Source organism: Alosa sapidissima, chromosome 14, assembly GCF_018492685.1.
Source record: "Alosa sapidissima isolate fAloSap1 chromosome 14, fAloSap1.pri, whole genome shotgun sequence".
NCBI classification, from domain to species: domain Eukaryota; kingdom Metazoa; phylum Chordata; class Actinopteri; order Clupeiformes; family Clupeidae; genus Alosa; species Alosa sapidissima.
In genome coordinates this window covers 18904382-18921484 of record NC_055970.1, presented here as the reverse complement: position 1 = coordinate 18921484, position 17103 = coordinate 18904382, and the positions used below count along the sequence as shown (strand labels likewise).

General features: G+C 44.4%; 1 protein-coding gene across 2 annotated transcripts in view; it reads right to left on the bottom strand.

Moving 5' to 3' along the window:
- Nucleotides 1-1583: 1583 nt before the first annotated feature.
- The window catches only part of klhl3 (kelch-like family member 3), a 19552-nt gene continuing 4032 nt past the window's right edge, over nucleotides 1584-17103 (bottom strand). For both annotated transcript variants that reach the window (XM_042062424.1, XM_042062425.1), the window contains 11 exons: nucleotides 17081-17103; nucleotides 16709-16818; nucleotides 13721-13837; nucleotides 12112-12261; nucleotides 11727-11844; nucleotides 9695-9892; nucleotides 8951-9052; nucleotides 8549-8677; nucleotides 7864-8004; nucleotides 4554-4697; nucleotides 1584-4435 (listed from right to left, as the gene is read on the bottom strand). The exon at nucleotides 17081-17103 is cut by the window's right edge and continues 140 nt beyond it. In XM_042062424.1, the coding sequence (XP_041918358.1) occupies nucleotides 4407-4435; nucleotides 4554-4697; nucleotides 7864-8004; nucleotides 8549-8677; nucleotides 8951-9052; nucleotides 9695-9892; nucleotides 11727-11844; nucleotides 12112-12261; nucleotides 13721-13837; nucleotides 16709-16818; nucleotides 17081-17103 (1261 nt within the window). In that variant the 3' untranslated portion in view covers nucleotides 1584-4406. The remainder of the gene's footprint in view (nucleotides 4436-4553; nucleotides 4698-7863; nucleotides 8005-8548; nucleotides 8678-8950; nucleotides 9053-9694; nucleotides 9893-11726; nucleotides 11845-12111; nucleotides 12262-13720; nucleotides 13838-16708; nucleotides 16819-17080) is intronic.

Genomic DNA, 17103 nt, shown 5'->3' with positions numbered 1-17103 from the left:
TGAAGCTGGTGTGATCAAGACTGCCTCTTGAGAACCACTGGTCTAGGTCATCCCCACTCCCAGTCATACAGTCAGACAGACTGAAATGTGATCTCTTAAAGTCTGTTTTAGTAAAGTAAGAGTAGTCTCTGCCAGTCAAACAATCTCACTATTTTTTAGTATTATTATTATTTATTCATTTGGCAGACACATTTGATTTACAGACATCAGATCTTACAGGGCCAGACTCGCTGAAGCAGCTTAATTTCGCTGAGTTAAGTGCCTTGCTCAAGGGCACAACGGTAGCAGCAGGGTTTCAAACCCATAAATTCAGTCTTTGGGTATCGCATGCTAGCTGGGCTCCTTAGCCACTACACTACCACACTGCTGTCATTTACTACTACTCTTTGCTTTTGTTTATGTAAAGCACACTGAATGACCCCTGTGTATGAAATAAACTTGACTTGACTGACACACTAAGGTACACTTAAGTTTCAAGTTTATGTTAAACATGATCTTGAACTGACAACTGTGTCCATTGGAGAAGATGACCTTCTGAATACTGTCAGTAACTCCCACACAGCACAGAGAATATGTAAATCCAGAGTGTTTATCAGAGGTATATGCAAAGGAGCTCCTCCAACAGAAACTGGAAAGTGTACAATATTTAAAAGCATAGCATTACTGAACAATAACAGCCCAATACAAATGCAGTTACCGCAGTGCTGACAAGGAGTTTATTAACCAAGTTCAATCCTTAACTAACCCAGCAAACATAAGACAACAGACCCTGTGTGTGTGTCTTTGTTTGCACTCTTGGCTGAAGTCCAATGAGCGGTCACTCACCTGTCAGTATATAATGTTATTATTTAGCCTATACATGTCAATAAAGATTATGGATGAGCTTCTTTGCATGCTACTGTCAGATGCTTGAGCTATTTTGATCCACAAGTCTCATTCATTTGTAATAGACTGGATATCTGGCCCAACTCAGCTCAGGGAGTTCTTGCACACACTGGTGTTGTTTAGGATGCTGAAACTTATATAATGTTCCCTGCCTGCCTGTTGTATGCAAGCCAATATTTCTTTTCTCTACCCTTGCAAAAGATTTATCCAAGTTTATCCAGTCTCAATAATGTGGTGCATAATTTCCAATTTTCCTTAATTTTCCTAAAGCAAATGAATGCAATTAGGTCTACACCAATAAATGTAGTTAAATATTGGGCATGGAAAAGCTTGGCTAATTCAGTGGCAATCAGACACAAAGGAGAAGCGAATTATGTCTATTGCAGTCTAGTCACACCTACTTACTGATGGAGTAAGAACCATTCTGACCAGCTACGTTTTATAAATAGGCCCAGACCAACAATGACTTAGGCTACTGCCCTTACAAAATAGCTTATATAACAGAGTAAATCTGACAAATCAAAGTGTGATACTGGCGCCCTCTTGTGGTAAATAAAAAAAAGTAAAAATCCATGGATTTAACTGATGTATCCATTTTCCTTTAGTTGTATTTTGGTGATATTTTGACATTTGTTTATTTGACAAGAGCCTATTAGGGAGCAAAACAAAACCAAACTAAACGAGACAAAGACTCATCAGACAGCAGTACATTTCTTTATTTCCTTCAACACATTTCGTATAGATACAGTTAAAACATCTGTTGAGCATCAACTACACTGTACAATTGAACAACCCAGGTGAGCAGGTCAAATGTCTTCCGTAGTGTGAAACAGGCGTGTGACTGCCATCAGCACCAACATGACGCCACTTGCAGGATGTGCATAGTCAGAGACCTGGTCATCAAACCTTCTTGCGTAAAATACCAGAACACCGGGCAGAGTGCCCCCCCCCCCGCTATCTGACTAAGTCCACAGCCACTTAGTGTATTCTGTAGCCATCGCTTCAATCGCACTGACTGCATGGTCCTCATTTTCTTGAGCTAACTTGCCGTTAACAGACTTTCTTCTCCATGATTATGTACATTCCATATGCATACGTGACAGGGTACATCATTCATGGGTCGCAAAAGTTTTAGCGGGTGACCACACCAAAGTGCCCCATACACAATTAGGATATGTTCACGTAATCTTCATTTGTAAATGCATATGATACAGTCAACAGGCTCTTATCCTTAATTTATTTTGTGAACGCGAGCTCGTTGGTAACAGGCTCTTCCACCTGGCTGGCACAATCCAACAGATTAGCGATACTGTGAAGAGTAGTTTTTAACTCATTCAATCTCTCTGGTGGCAGAAAACAGAAAAGTAGAAGCCAAAGCTTTGTTGTTTTTGTGCTTGGAGTAAGTCAGGTCATTGTTGGCAGCTAACCTGTAATGAACATTTGCTAAACTACTGTGCTACACAAGAGGATTAGAGGATTACAAAATCGCAAATTTACTATTTCATTCACTCAGTGCTCAAGTGGACTCCAGACACGACGCTATTGTGCATTATTTCTGACCAGCTGGGTGGGGACGTTATAAAACATTACAAAAAGGGGTTAAGCGGTCATGTCCTTTCATATGTATATCATAATAACCATGGCAACTCTACAAATGCATTGTATATTTCAAGAACTCCAACGGAGACTAGAGAGACTGGACCTCTAAGGCAAAAAAGTAAACAATTCTTTTGCAATCATATGGAATATATGCTTGTGACACACACAAAGACATGTGCTTAACATTGACACTGTTGAGAAGAGATGAGCCCCCTGCTCCCATCCCTCAGAAACCCTGTAGTTCACCTTCCACCAGAGGACTCAGGAGGGGCTGGTTTCACGCTGTGAGAGTCTGTGAACGTGAGTCTGACGGGTCTCCGATGACCAGCAATGGAGCCCCGCACAGCATAGCCAGGTCAATCTCTCAGCGTGGTGTTACATCCGAGGGGGCCAGTTCATCCCCAGATCATGATATAATATGACAGAGTAAAGCCACAGCCATGCCGAGATCCACTGGGCTGGTCAGTGTCTCATCACATCCTTAAGGATTAATGTAGAGTTGGCTTGGCACGTCCTCCTCCTCAGGCCTCATTACAGGCAGATCAATCTACGAGACATCACTGAGACATCCGGGATAAATACTGGACACGTCTGAGACACATCTCAGACAGCTACTACAGAACAGAACAGATTATTATCTCTGTTCCATCAGTCAGACTGGCACACAAATCTCTTTTGCAGTTGTGTTTCAACGGTGAGCATCACACAAAGAGCTCATCACCAACACACAGGAGAACGTAGAGAAAGAGAGAGACAGAGAGAGACAGAGAGAGACAGGAAGAGGGGAGAATAAAGGAAGGAAACAAAGAATAAAGGAAGGATATTGAGAGAGAGAGAGAGAGAGAGAGAGAGAGAGAGAGAGAGAGAGAGAGAGAGAGAGAAGAGAGAGAAGAGAGAGAGAGAGAGAAGTGCTTGACTGTATTCCTGAAAGTGAGAATAGGTTTAGATTGCTGTCTGCCTATTTGGTTGCACATTCACACACACACACACACGCACACACACACACACACAGCAGCTCACTGGCGCTCCCTGTGTGTCAGAGGTGGCACTGCTTCTGGTCTATAGCATAAAGTTGGAGTGTGAGGATGGTTCTTATTGGAGGGTTGGGGTAGAGAAGTTGGAATGGTTCCTATTGGAGAATGTGGGGTAAGAGGTTGGAATGGTTCCTGTTGGAGGATGGGGGTAGAGAGGTTGGAATGGTTCCTGTTTGAGTATGGGGAAGAGAGGGAAGGATGTTTCCTGTTGGGGGTTGGGGGAGGAGAGGTGGGAATGGTTCCTGTTGGAGGATGGGAGGTAGAGAGAGGTCAAGATAATTCTTGCTGCTCCCCCAAATGGCAAAAGAATCAGTAGTAGAGCAGAGATGGAACTGGTTGGCACGGTTGCACGTGGAACACTCCACCCTGTTCCACACACAATGGACTTTCTGAACTCCAGTCATCAGTCATCACATGATGTTAATCCACTCCTCCATCAAAGGGAACTAGCAATCCATCAGTAATGGTTCTTTGGAGTTTGTGAGTTCCCTCTGTAACTTCAATAAAGTGATTTAAAATGTGCTTCGCTTGAAGTGGTCAACTGACTTTTGCCCTTGCTTTTGACCTGTCCACAGTGTCAAGGAAGGGGGCGTAGCGTAGCTACATGCCATTCTCTGATTGAAGGAAAGGGTACGTCCATCTCAGGGAGGGTGGGGCCACTCCAGACAGCGCAGTCAGGGATTGGAGGTTGGGTCAGCATGCGGCGTGCACCAGCAGGGGCTGATGGGTAAATCAGTCAGTGTCTGGGTCACAGTCTTCTGCCTGACTGCCCCAGGTGGACCCCAGGTGGTTGCAGTCTGTTTTCTGATTGGTCATCATGGTCTCCGGTGGACTGCAGTCTATCTTGTGATTGGTCCAAGGGAAGTTACTGATGGTGGGGGCTGATTGTCATGATGGTTTGTCAATGACTGAGACACCTGTACAAAAGAGAGACAGTGAGAGATTGAAGAAATTGACCATGTGAGTATGGTGTAGATGAACTTTCAAAGTGTGTGAGTGTGTGTCTCTGTGCGAGTGTGTGTGTGTGTGTGTTACCTGCATAGCTCCGTCCATTGCCCATGTTGATGGGCAGTAGGCTCCACTTGTCTGCGGCTGGGTTGTAGAACTCCACAGAGGAGAGGTTACAGGAGCCGTCGTCTCCCCCGACCACGTACAGCATCCCATTAATGGCACACACACCTGGGGACAGGGCAGGACACAGCGGTCAGCTCAGCTAATGTGATCTCTGATCAGAGGGGCGTTCCAATTCAGTTGGCGAACAGTTGACAAACGTTCGCCGTTCGTGGCAACGTTTCATCTGAACAGTCAGATTTGTCCAACATGGTCACGGTGTAAACATTCTATTGTCACGGTAACCCTTCGTCCAGCCCACGTCCAGCTCCACTGTATGTTCGCAGGTGAGCACCACACAAAGAGCTCATCATCACCGACACACGGTGAACGGAGGAGAACGTGGAGAAAGACAAGCACCACCAAGGGAGAGAACTACCATCTTAGGCTACGTTTATACGGTGACGATGAAAAGAGAAGACGCAGAAGTGGCGTCTCATCTTCATTTTTTTATTCGCGTTTAGACGAGCATTCTCAGGAGGAAACCTTTGTTTATATGAAGACGCAAGAGTATGTGATATTCGATCGGATATGCATTCCAGACCGCTGGGTGGTGGTGTGATAGAGCCCCGGTACGTCACGCGCAGACATTCTAATTTGACAGTTTAGCCAGAGAGGTAATCAAAGATCTTTGGTTTAGCCGTTTAGACGGAACCCGGGTCGTCTTCAAAACTCTACACTCTGGAAGGAGTCTTCAGATTTTTGCGTCTTCAAGCCCCGATGGCGCTGTCGCCGTGTAAACGAAAGGCACTTATGATAAAATATTTTGTCGTCTTCCTTCGCAATCGTTCTCGTTCTCGTTCTCAAATGCCTCGCATTTGCCTATGTTTCCGAATTTGAACGCATTTCGGGCCTGACCCGCTCTGACCAATGCAATCAGTATTTAATTTTATTCAGCCACTGTGCCTGTGGCCTTTGGTGAGTTCAGACTTTATCAGTGAAAACATCTGCCAGACAGAGCACCTCAGGGGAAACCGTCCAAGAGGGACACACACGGGAAACAGTGAGATCACAGGTGAGGATAATGTCACATGCTTCCTAGATCCGGGTACCTTCCAGCATGCTACACACATACAGTACAGTACATGGAACGCCCTGAGAAACATGTAAGATACCAAAGACATACTGATATAGATATGTGAGTGTATATTAGAAAGCATTCTGTTTCCACTTGCATCCCATAATAGACCACCCTCATGTATGTGATTATGATGCTTAACCCACTGACCCCTCTCATACAGTGAGCGCCAGGACGCCTACACGTGTTCCCTGCAATCATTTAAAACACATGGGAATGGAACTCAAATTAAGCAGGTTGCATATTAAATAGCTGGCTCTTTGGCTAGGCACTATCATTTAAAACACATGTGATCGTGTTTGGGTGCACTGGTGAGTATCAGGCCATGTTTCTCTCTAGAAAACAGAGGGACTATTGTTCAGTGTACTATAATGTCAGTCTTTCACTATGGTGATATTGTGTGTATGCACACAGCCCAATTTACACTGAATTCATTAGACGCAATTTACCACAGTCTCCATCTCAGTACAGAGCATTGTTTTAGAACCCATCACTGTGAACCAGGGCTCCGAAACGGTTCAAGGAACGAAAACGAAAACCGAAAACGAACGGAATTTTACGAGGAGCGGAAACGGAAACGAAAACAAAATGGTCTTCAACTGTTCCGGAACAGAAACGTTGTTCTGAAATCCACAAAACCGGTTAATAACGTTTTTTTTCGTTCTCTATATAACAGCCTAATAATTTGATTTCTGCAGTTTGAAAAAAAAAAACGAATAAATGGACCTTTGGTCCAAATGTGTATATTTTGTCTTGCTGTTGTAATGTAACCTATCCGTCTGCCACTTCGGATCTTAGGCCAGCTCGTAGCGTAGGCTACTGAAACTCATTTGGAAATTGTTTGTAGCCTATGCGTAATAGCCTATTTTGCCTGTCCACGCCTTGTCGTTTTAAAGTCGGGATTTGAAATGTTTGCGCAATTATAGCCTATTCTATGTAGAAGAGTTAAACGGGAAATTTGAGATAGGCCTTGTCAGCAACAGACAGGTTCGTTTATAAACAGGGTTGGAATTATAGCGCAAGCCTTTGAAGATCTCCATATGGATAAAACTTAGGCTACAACCAGGTAAGGAGTTTAGCACGTATCCAGAAATATTTTTGATAAGAAATTATTTATAGGCATAGGTTAGGCCTACAGTAAGTCTGTAGGCTATGGGATGGATAGCCCATCTGAATGTTTTTGGATGCCGCCTGTGATTTATTATTTTTGGGCATAGCTACGGTATAGGCTAAATCAAGGGGAAATAATGAGTACGTCTATTCTAAGGTAAAGTCCACAAAAATAGACTTGATAGGCCCGCCAAACACTGCCGGAACTTTAAGAACGAACGATATTTTGCGTTCCGAACCGGTTCAGGACCGATATGTTGGTGGCGGAACGCATGCAAGAACGAAAACGTTAAACATAGGCCTACCTGAACCGTTCGGAACGGAACGTTTGAAAAATAATTTTGTTTTCAAGCCCTGCTGTGAACTAGACCAGAATGGTGGACAGTCCTCTCTCCATGCATTTCCCTTCCAACATGATCTTTCTTTTGTTTCTAAGATTTTGCGAGTTACTTTTCTTCCTTAGCCTGATGAACCAGACCCACATCAAGATCAAACGGTTATCTTTCAAATTCCCTCTGCACGCAATAGGATACCGCTACAACTCCCATGCGTTTTCCCACCAGCGGAGCTAGTTGGCTAGTTGATCAAACTCGTGTCGCGCTGTTCGCCAGCAGCAGCATCCATCTTCTTTGTTTTCAAGTAGCAGGGAATTAGCGCGGAATCATCGCAACTCTGCCATTAAGCCCGCCCACCAACTCCATAAACGATGTGATTGGCCTGATTGAAGTTTAATTTTTCCAGCTCGCAAACCAACGGAGAGTTGCTAGACTACCCTGGCTGCAAATTACATTTGCTGCCCCTAGGGAGAGTCCAGATTTCTAGGATACTTCTTCCTTAGTTCACTTTGAAATCCATTTTTATTAATACTTTACATCCCTTATCCCAGATCAACACCGATGTTGGTAAATTGGCTTTTCATTTTTTGCACCAAATAAATGGAACATGAAGTTTTCACATGCTCAGCTGTGTATGGCTATGTTCTGTCTCCTGTCTCATTCCAGCTACACAGTAACATTGCTGTAGTGATGTGGTGCATGGCGAACTCACCTGCATTGCGGCGGCACATGTTCATATCGCACACCTGTCTCCAGGTGTTGCTGGGGGGGTCAAACACCTCCACGCTCTTCCTCACCAGTGGGCCGTCATGCCCCCCGGCCGCGTAGAGCTGGCCCCCCAGCACGCCCACACCTAGACAAACAACACCAGTCACAACCACATCGGCCACTAATATGGCAACTTGCACACTACAGCAAAACTACAGCACACTACAACAAAAAGCAAACTGTCACAGTACACATTAAAGGTACACTATGCAAGATTTTCACCTTTACGAAGCCAATTTGATGGTAAACGAACTTATAATAGGTGAATCGTTCACCTAGCATAGCTATACAGCATAGACATAGCAAGTCGCTACCAAGAAAACCAGCCATGCAACTTCAAGAACGGCGGCTCAACAAAATCTATAGCTCTTTGTAGATTTTTGCCTGTTGTTAATCCTTCACCTCCACAATAAAAGCATTTTCACTGTGTACAGGGGGGATAAGTCACAGGAAGTTTGCTATTTACAACAGCAGAGTAAAATATACATATATTGTGACTCTAGTGGGAGCTCTACAGTCGCCAAAAATACCTAAACCTGCATAGTATACCTTTAACTGTGACAGATTAATAATGAAAACTTGCTAGGGTGTAGTGTGATGATTAATGTGTCTGAGTGTGTGAGTGTCACCTGCTCCACTGCGTCTGGTGCTCATGTCGGCCACATAAACCCACTGGTTCCTGACAGGGTCAAACTCCTCTACTGTACTCAGGCACTGACGAGATGCACCATCATATCCTCCTACTGCATACAGCTTACCTGCACACACACACACACACACACACACACACACACACACACACACACACACACACACACACACACACACACACACACACACACACACACCCACGAGCATGCGCACGCACACGCGCAGACACGCAGACACACACACACACACACACATTAAACCACATGAACACACCCAGCCTGTGATTGGCTGTGCTCTATACAGGGTTTAAAACAATGCCTTAATAGATGGTGATGAGTCATGCTGATGAATCATGCTGCTGGCGGCGTGGCGTCTCTTACCGTCCACCACTCCCACGCCGACGCTGCTGCGTCTGGTGTTCATTGAGGCCACAAACGTCCAGTCATTGGACCTCCAGCTGTAGGCCTCTACAGAGGACAGACCTGATGGAAGGGGAGGGGGGGAGGCGTGGATGAAAAGAAAAGACGAAAGAAAGAGGTGAAGGAAGTGAAGGAAGAAAAGAAATGAAGAGGAGTGAGAGAGAGGGCAGTAAAAGGAGGAAGAGAAAGTGGATTAGAGAAAGAATGCAGGACAGAGAGAAACAGAGATCATTAAACAAACGACAGCCTGTATCACTGACTGCTCGCTCTCTCTCTCTCACACACACACACACACACACACAGTCTCTGGACAACAAAGACACACATTCAATGTGACACCATCAGATGTAGGTCAGCGTGCCAGTGGGTTTTCTCTCTCTCACCCCAACCCCCCCCCCACACACACACACACACACACACACACACACACACACACACGTTAATTTAATATGTCATAATGATGCTATTGTTAGAGAGGTTCTACTTGCAGTTTTAGAAAGTGGATTCAGTCAGTCTCTCTCTCCTTAAGGTTTTCTTAAATGACTTGATGAACTCAATGTGTGTGTGTGTGTGTGTGTGTGTGTTCCTCCTACAATATCCTACAGCACAGAGCAGATCTCCAAATACTGTGGCTTCTTTCTTGTTGCATTTTGGTGCATGCTTGTGTGTATGTGTGTGTGTGTGTGTGTGTGTGTGTGTGTGTACCTGTGCTGCCGTCGAACCCTCCCACGGCGTAGAGCAGGTCTCCCAGCACGGCGGCTCCGAGTGTGCTGCGCCTCTCCTGCATACTGGCCACAGTTGTCCACTGGTCACGCCCGCCATCATACATGTCCACCGTCCGCACGCGCAGAGATCCGTTAAACCCCCCCACTGCATACACACGACTCCCCATAAACACCACACCTGCACACACACGCACACACACACACACACACACACACACACACACACACAGTATAGCTATAAAATATGGTTTAACACATCATATTAAAGCCAGTCATCCTGAGATAACCTAATATGCCATCTCTTAACACATTGGGGAATATCAAGACCTATCTCTACACTCTATGTTAGCACTAACCCCTTCCACGTAACTACCAGCTAGCCCCTAACACTAATCTCTCAAGGTGATGAACATGGGACATCATTTTTGAGCAATGTTGCTGGGCAACCACATAACCAGTCCCACGTGCTCGGATTCAGACCACACCCCATCCCGTCCCATTCACCGACCTCCTCCACTACCCCCAGAACCATGGAGGTGCTACACAGAACTGGACAGAGGGAGGAAGCTTCAGCCCCATTCATTCCAATGGCAAATGCTATGCTAGATAATTCAGCCAAAAGTATACTCGGGGCCAGATGTACTAACGCTTTTCCGCCCACTTCAGGCGTATTTGTTTCGCAAGGTGCGTGTAAAATCATTGTGAGGTATGTACAAACAGACCGCAATGATGTAAAAGCGCAACCTGCCTGTTGCGGGAGCTGAAAATGGCTAATTGCGTTTTTCATGTCATGCATATGCATTCATGGGAGTATCCAGGGGAAAGTGGGAGTTTAACGTAAAAAGATGGAAGGGGAAGAGTAAAGAGCGCCTAATTATGTATTCCGCGGTATGTACAAAGACTGCTCCTGAAAGCGCACGTCTATTCTGCGCCTAAATACTTCCGTTCAATGCGTCAATAAGAGAACCTCTCAAAGACAACAGAATCGCTATTTAGAGCACCAGTTTTGTAAGTATTTGTACTATCAAAAGCAACCTTAACTTTCGTTGGCCTTTCGAAGGTCTTACTTTTACTTTCACTTCATTCACTTAAACTTTCCTACTTGCTAGATTTGACCAATTTTTCATAGCCTACGTGCACAAGTAGTTTGAGTAAAACTACTGATCTTCATTATCTCCCTGCTTGTTGACATCTTATCATGTATGGTATTATTTCATGATCGCTAAACGTTTGATTCTTTTTAATGTTGTCATCAGTTAACTTCATTCAACTGCGCTTGTATGTAGGCTCTGCCGTTCAGTTGTGGACATTCGTAAATTGCGTTTATGGGCGGAGAAAGGCAGAGAAAGGTGCAGTTTACACTAGTTTGATAAATACGACGGAAACTTGGGTCTGACAGCGTTCACAATCTGTGGTTTGCGGTTGTATGCTGATAACGCTACGTTCGCAATGTACGTACATCTGGCCCTCAGTGTGCTGACGCCATGTTTAAAAATGACGTCCAACATGTGGGTTGATGAAAGATGTGCATCAGTGGCATTTTTCCTCAAGGTGATTGGGCCTAAGTGCTTGTTTGTTGAGATAGAAGAGGCCCTGAGTTGGCGTCGCCATCTCCTTCAAGAGGGGTTGGCGCCTTCATGTGTGTTAGGTCAGCCTTTGGGTAAATGTCACTGATGTCGGTTGTTAGGGGTTACATCCTTGTATACAATGTTGTGCAGAACAGGTGATGAACTCATCTTCATTCCTGTCATACCTTGGAGATGTAAACTGTTTGATTGTTCTATAAGAAGTGTGTCTTTTCTGTGGAACCTCAGACTGCGTCTGTTAGCCACACAACGTGGGTCTCCGGTGCAGTGAATAAAGCTCTCTGAGATTTCTGACTTGACTAATCCCCCACTCCATACCTGAACCCTGTTGCCCCAGAGTTACCAGCCACCCACCCACCCGAGACCTTCTCCGTGTGCAGACTACCTCTTGCTCCGGACCTGAACCAAGCGGACACCATGTCCTACCTGCTCGGCAGCGTCTGGATGGCAGGTCTGCTACCTGGTACCAGCGCTCCTCCTGGAAGTCATAACACTCTACCGTCCGGATGGCTTTTGGGGCCTGTCCACCCACCACGATCATCACCTGACACACACACACACACACACAAATATTCATATATAGAATAACTATGAGGTGCAATATCATATGACAGGTTATGACAGTGACAGGTTGACTGGCATCGTGGGTGTGTGTGTGTGTGTGTGTGTATACCTCTGGCAGTCTGAATAGCATGTGTGTAAGTGCGTGCGCTAAAATATCTTTGGCAGACATATGTTATGGTGTATGTGTGTGTGTGTACGTATGTGTGTGTGTGTGTGTGTGTGTGTGTGTGTGTGTGTGTGTGTGTACCTTTGGCAGACTGACGGGTGTGCGTGGTCGTGTCCGGTCAGTCTTGATGAGGTGGCGCTGGTCTGCTGGGAGCAGGTGATACTTCATGGCCTCAATCAGGAAGTCCTTACAGGTGTTATTATTCTTAATGAGAGCCTCCTCCTCCACCCTCTACACACACACACACAAACACAAAGTATACATACACACATTTAACACCTTTGAAAAATGACAGCTTGCTTATACAACACAAAGGGGAGATGCTGTTTAACGGTCAAGGGCATTTTCCCTGTATCTACTCAGCCCTGTAGAATCACACTGTGTGTGACTGAGTGTGTGTGTTTGTCAGCGCTGACAGAAAGAAATCAAAGAGCAGCACTGAATGTGTGTCACCACCATCAGCGTCAAGTTAATCAGTGGCCACCTGCTCACCAGGGGTGCGTTCAAATTCGTTGAACAGAGGCGAACATTCGCGGCTAACATGTTTGTATGAACAGATAAATTTGAATGGTTTTGTGTAAACATTCCATCTCCATGGTAACTCTCCATCCAGCTCCCAACATGTTCGCGGAGAGCTACCTCCTCAAACTGTTTGCGAGCGTTCGCAAATTTGAATGCACCTCAGGACTACTTGACATCACAACAAACACACTCATCTAGATAATGTCATCTATAAAACAAACCAACAACAGACACTCCTAGAACATGAAATGTGTATAGTCAGTCAGCAGAGAGGTGCTTATCTGGGACAGGCCATCTTAATAACTATGATTTAAATATGATTTAAAGCTGCAGTTGGCAAGATTTCTTTGATCATATTCACTGAAACTGACATTATGCTCCGACAGAACAACATAAATCAGCCAGTTTTAGAAAAAAACCCACACTTCTAGCTCCACCTAGAGTCTGTTATTTGTTTTGCAAAAATCCACAGCTCCAGGTCCTTCTGGTTCAATCAGAGCAGGGCTGTGTGAGATCTGACTGAATCACAGTCTGGTGCAGTCTGGTGCGCATTGACGAGCACAAACTCGATGAGAGGGTGCTCGGTGGTAGTGGGGGAGGGGCATGAGAGTTGTAAAAATTCAACATTTTGGTCCCCTCCCCTCTCATCTGTCAGACTTGCCAACTGCAGCTTTAACTTGACCAGGTAATCTACATGTTTTAAAAGCAGGACACATCTGGACAATCTAACTGACATCTGGACTAGGTCATCTAAAGCTAGGAACAGAGCTTCCCATTTTTAAGCCCGACGTTCATGATAATCATGGGATATCTGAGGGAGTCAATGGTAGTCGCGGTGTTCAGTCATAGCAGGAATCGTTATGTGTGTTTGGGTGACAGATCTGAATCCTTTGTGAATATTTCCATTGTTGACACTATCCAGATTCAATCAAACACGTTTGATGTTATTTTGACCAGTCCGTTCTATGGTCACCATGCATGCAATTGACCAGCTCCAGAGCAGGTAAGGTGTGCAGCTTGAGTTACCTATGTGATGCACCAACGACAAAAAACCCCAAATCCAGCTTCTTCATACAGTACATCAGACTCACCTGACCAGGTTATATACAGATTCTGTAGATCAGAATCACATGGGCCAGGTGACCTATAGGTTACATATCCGACTCACCTGGACCAGGTAATCTCTGGAGAGCAGAGGCAGCCTGACATGCTCCATAAGTTTGGGCATGTGCTCCAAACGAGCCTCCTTATCATGATTAATCCAGGCCACCATGGCCTCAAACACCTAGACAGGAGGAAGGGAAGGGGGGGGGGGGGGTGATGAAGGGGAGAAAAGGGGGGGGGGGGGGTATACAAAAAACACAGATGGAGGAAAGAATGAGTGTGTGTGTGCTGACCTCAAGTAACACACACACACACACACACAAAGGGCAGGGCTGGATTGTTTTTATTTTCATGCCATTTTAGTTTAACTCTCAGTCTGAGTGGTATTTTCTTGCCCATTTCCTGGTGTATTGTTGCCATTCCAGTTTTCTGGTGTGAAGCAGCAGTACTAGAATACCATTCCTGCACACGGATATTGGGCATGGTGGAGCAGGGGCATGGTGGAGCAGGGGCATGGTGGATATTGGGCATGGCGGATATTGGGCATGGCGGATATAGGACATGGCGGATATTGGGCATGGCGGATATTGGGCATGGCGGAGCAGGGGCATGGTGGATATTGGACATGGCGGATATTGGGCATGGCGGATATTGGGCATGGTGGATATTGGGCATGGCGGATATTGGGCATGGCGGATATTGGGCATGGTGGAGCAGGGGCATGGTGGATATTGGGCATGGCGGATATTGGGCATAGTGGATATTGGGCATGGCGGATATTGGGCATGGTGGATATTGGGCATTGTGGAGCAGGGGCATGGTGGATATTGGGCATTGTGGAGCAGGGGCATGGTGGATATTGGGCATGGTGGATATTGGGCATTGTGGAGCAGGGGCATGGTGGAGCAGGGGCATGGTGGATATTGGGCATGGTGGATATAAGCGGCCTGGATTCCATTCCTGTACCTGCCATTACGAGGCCATGTCGCGAATATGAATAACAGTCAACTTTAACTTTAAGAGACAAACATTGTCGGTGTGCTCAGTACTAAAATGTCTTAGTCTTCACTGTTTAAGTAAGAGCTAATTAATAAATAAATAAATAAATAAATAAATAAAAAATAATAATAATAACAATAACAATAATAATAATAATAATAATAATAATAAGACATTTTAATTTGGTCTGGTATGCCTATGTTTCTGTTGTAGTACGCCCTGATAGCATACAGTGCTGGCCAAAAGTATTGGCACCCATGCTAAAGTTGACTGAAAAGAGGAATATAAAATCATCTTTTGGAAATTGATCTTAATGCCTTAAGTGAAAAATGAGGAAATATCTAACCTTTAAGGGCACCAATTTTCTTAGTGAATGAATAATGTATCATAAATAAATAAATGTTCTTCCTTAAAATACAGGGGTCATAAGTATTGGCACCCCTATGTTAAATTCCCATAGAGACAGGCAGATTTTTATTTTTAAATGGATCCAGAATACTGTGCATCCTGATAAAGTTACCATGGCCTTTGGAATTAAAATAGCCCCACATCATCACATACCCTTCACCATACCTAGAGATTGGCATGGGTGTTATTTCAGTTAGCCTATTAGCTGGTTTGGTGCTCATCAATGCAAATCAAACCAGCTAATAGGCTAACTGAAATAACCCTATTACAGTAGCTGGTTTGATGCTCACTGAGCTCAATGCAAATGAAAAATAATTTTGGTTCTCATTTTCAGAGCACCCAAACACCTTGTGGGAATATACAAAGACAGTGTTAAGGCACTCTGAAAATGAGATCCAAAATTGTTTTTCAGACTTGTGAGGTCTGCTGTTCATACCCTGAAGGAATGTATGTTCTGTTTATTGCTTTTTGTGAGAGTCTTTCTACTTATCTCAATAGGGGAAATAAATCAAGACCCTATGTTGAGTACAAATATCTCTTCTGAAGGGCTAAACAGAGCCCAGCCAAAAACTCCAATACAATTTTGATCAACTTTGAGGGACAGTTATGACCATGCAGGATCATCCAGACCAAATGTGATGATTTTGATACCTACTATTCCTATTTATGTACCAGCATGCAAAATTTGAGCCTCCTACATGGTTTAGTTCTTGTGCTATGGGCTTGTGAACTTCGACAAAAAAAAGAGGCTGAACAAAATCGACACCCCCCTCCACCTGTAAAACTGGCTGTATCTTGGAAAGTATTGATCTTACATAAAAGTAATTTTACAGTGTGTCTCCTGGATAACATAGGTACACCTGGTAATTTTTTCAGAATTTTTTGAGACCTAAGTGCGTTGGCCCTGGTTGAATTGACGTGGAATGACCCATGTGTGTGTGTGTGTGTGTGTATGTTTGCACCCAGCCTTTCTACCCAAGAAGACCCTCCTTTATGAGTTAACTCTGAGTAGGCATCATTTCCTCCACAGACAAAAAACAAAAAAGTGTGTTATATGTGTGAGTGTACGTATGTATGTAAACTAGGGCTGTCAATCGATTTTTTTTTTTTTATCACATACAAGGTATTTCAGGCCACAGATATAACCTAGGGGACAAAATGAAAATAAAGTATCACTCCCCTCAATGTCAACACTATTTCTTTGCAATGATGTGCGACTTTAGAGTTGATGAACTCCGGTGATATACAAATTCTTTGCTGCAGACATTGCAGAGGACTTTGTTTTAATTAACACTTTATTTTTATCAACACCATCAAGCCGTTTTTGAAAAGTAAATGTTCCAATCAATGATCTAGGCAGCACATTTTCTTCTCTCTCCTTCATTTTACAGTCTAATGGTTACTGACTACAACGGCTCGGGGTCAAAGGTCATACGGAATCGATTCATCTGCGTTATTTTTTTTTTTTTAATCAGTTATTTTTTCTCAAATTAATTAATCGAAATTAATCAGTTATTTTGACAGCCCTAATGTAAACATGGTGTATTATATGTGTGTGTGAGTGTATGTATGTATGTAAACATGGTGTGTTATATGTGTGTGTGTGTGAGTGTTTGTACAGTATGTATGTAAACATGCATCTTACCTTTTCCTCTGAGGACACGGTGAGTTTGTCGCTGGCGATGAGACTGCAGACCTGCTGCAGTGAGAGTGCCATGAACTCCTCTCCCTGAACTACCTCCGAGAAATGCTGCTCTGTAGGTTCACACACACACACACACACACACACACACACACACAACAATTACAAATCTCAGACAGTTGACCTGGAGTCAAACTGAGCTACAATCTGTGCAATCATGGTTGATCAGCTTGTTACAGTTGTGTGTCTGTGTGTTTGTGTGCTTGTGTATGTGTGTATGTGTGTATGCACATGGCTGAGCAGTGCAGCAAAGTTGTGTATGTGCGTGCGCATGTGTGTGAGCGTGCGTGCATGTGTGTGTGTGTGTGTGCGTACCTGCGTATGCGTGTGCATGGCTG